Below are 1,277 nucleotides of genomic sequence, written 5' to 3' on the forward strand. Positions count from 1 at the left end.
AAATATTAATGATTTGTTATCCAAGGATTAAATGTAATCATAAAGAACAAGCAGAGGCTAAAGAGATGGCTCAGTGGTTAAGAGCACTGTTTGCTCCCAGCACCCACAAGGTGGATCACCACTATCTGTAATTCCAGTTCCAAGGAATCTGACATCTTCTTCTGACCTCCTTGGGCACTTCATGCATATGATGCAAAAATAGAAATGTATGCAAAACATCCACACACATACATTAAAATAAAATTTAAAGCCAGGTGGCGCACATCTTTAATCTCAGAACTCAGGAGGCAGAAGCAGGTGGATCTCTGTGAGTTTGAGGAAGCTTGATCTATAAGAACTAGTTCCAGAACAGGCTCCAAATCTACAAAGAAACCCTATCTTGAAAAACAAAACAAAATAAAAATAAAAAAAAAAAGAAGAAAGAAAGAAAGAAAGAAAGAAAGAAAGAAAGAAAGAAGAAAAGAAAAGAAAAAAAACTAACTTAGGGTGACATCTACTAAGAGGTCTTATGCATTAGTTCTGTGTTTTGGTGAAGTCAGACTCACCTGACAAGTCTAGCTCCTCTGTGGAAGACAAGTTGGCCAAACTCCAGCTATCACTGCGGGCGGCCAGGACAAACTTGTGAGCACTGATGTGCCTGTCCTCAACCTTAATCTTCAAATCACTGATGAGGAAAATATCCAAAGATACAAAAAGAAAAATGTCATCATAACTAGGTAAGCTAGGAGTCCCACCTGACAAATACATGGATAATGATTATCAACATGAATCTGCAAAAGAAAAAAAATAAAGATATTTCCACACGCTGAACCATGCTTACATGTTGCTAGAAATATTTTAACTTCTACTTCAATTCCACGGAATGATCTACTCTCAAATACATGTAACAGCATTTTTGTGGTGAACCTATAAGCTAAGTAGGATGATTAATAGTCATACATAAAATATAAGATGTTTTATGCAGAATGTATCAAAATAAACCACCAGAGTGAGAAATGTGGACAGCTCAAAGCTCTGCAACTATGCTATTGCTTTCCTCCATAATAATGTCAAGCAATGTTAAACAGAGAGAACAAATTAGTTCACACAAAGCAGTCAAGAATACAGAACCTAATATCTGGACTCCTGTCTCTATCAGAAACATTGATACCTAACATTAGCCACTTAATATCCAACCATTCATCAAGAAAAGAGGTATCTCACCGCCGCAGCCCAGGTTCGATTCCCGGTCAGGGAACCAAAAAAAAAAAAAAAAAAAAAAAAAAAAAAAAAAAAAA

At 36.3% G+C, this 1,277-nt stretch overlaps 1 protein-coding gene across 2 annotated transcripts in view; it reads right to left on the bottom strand.

Moving 5' to 3' along the window:
* Ankfy1 (ankyrin repeat and FYVE domain containing 1) overlaps positions 1-1,277 on the bottom strand; it is a 64,844-nt gene that overhangs the window by 52,945 nt on the left and 10,622 nt on the right. For both annotated transcript variants that reach the window (XM_005349620.2, XM_026780043.1), the window contains exon 3: positions 546-664. In XM_005349620.2, the coding sequence (XP_005349677.1) occupies positions 546-664 (119 nt within the window). The remainder of the gene's footprint in view (positions 1-545; positions 665-1,277) is intronic.

The sequence above is a fragment of the Microtus ochrogaster genome, chromosome 7, assembly GCF_000317375.1.
Source record: "Microtus ochrogaster isolate Prairie Vole_2 chromosome 7, MicOch1.0, whole genome shotgun sequence".
NCBI lineage: Eukaryota > Metazoa > Chordata > Mammalia > Rodentia > Cricetidae > Microtus > Microtus ochrogaster.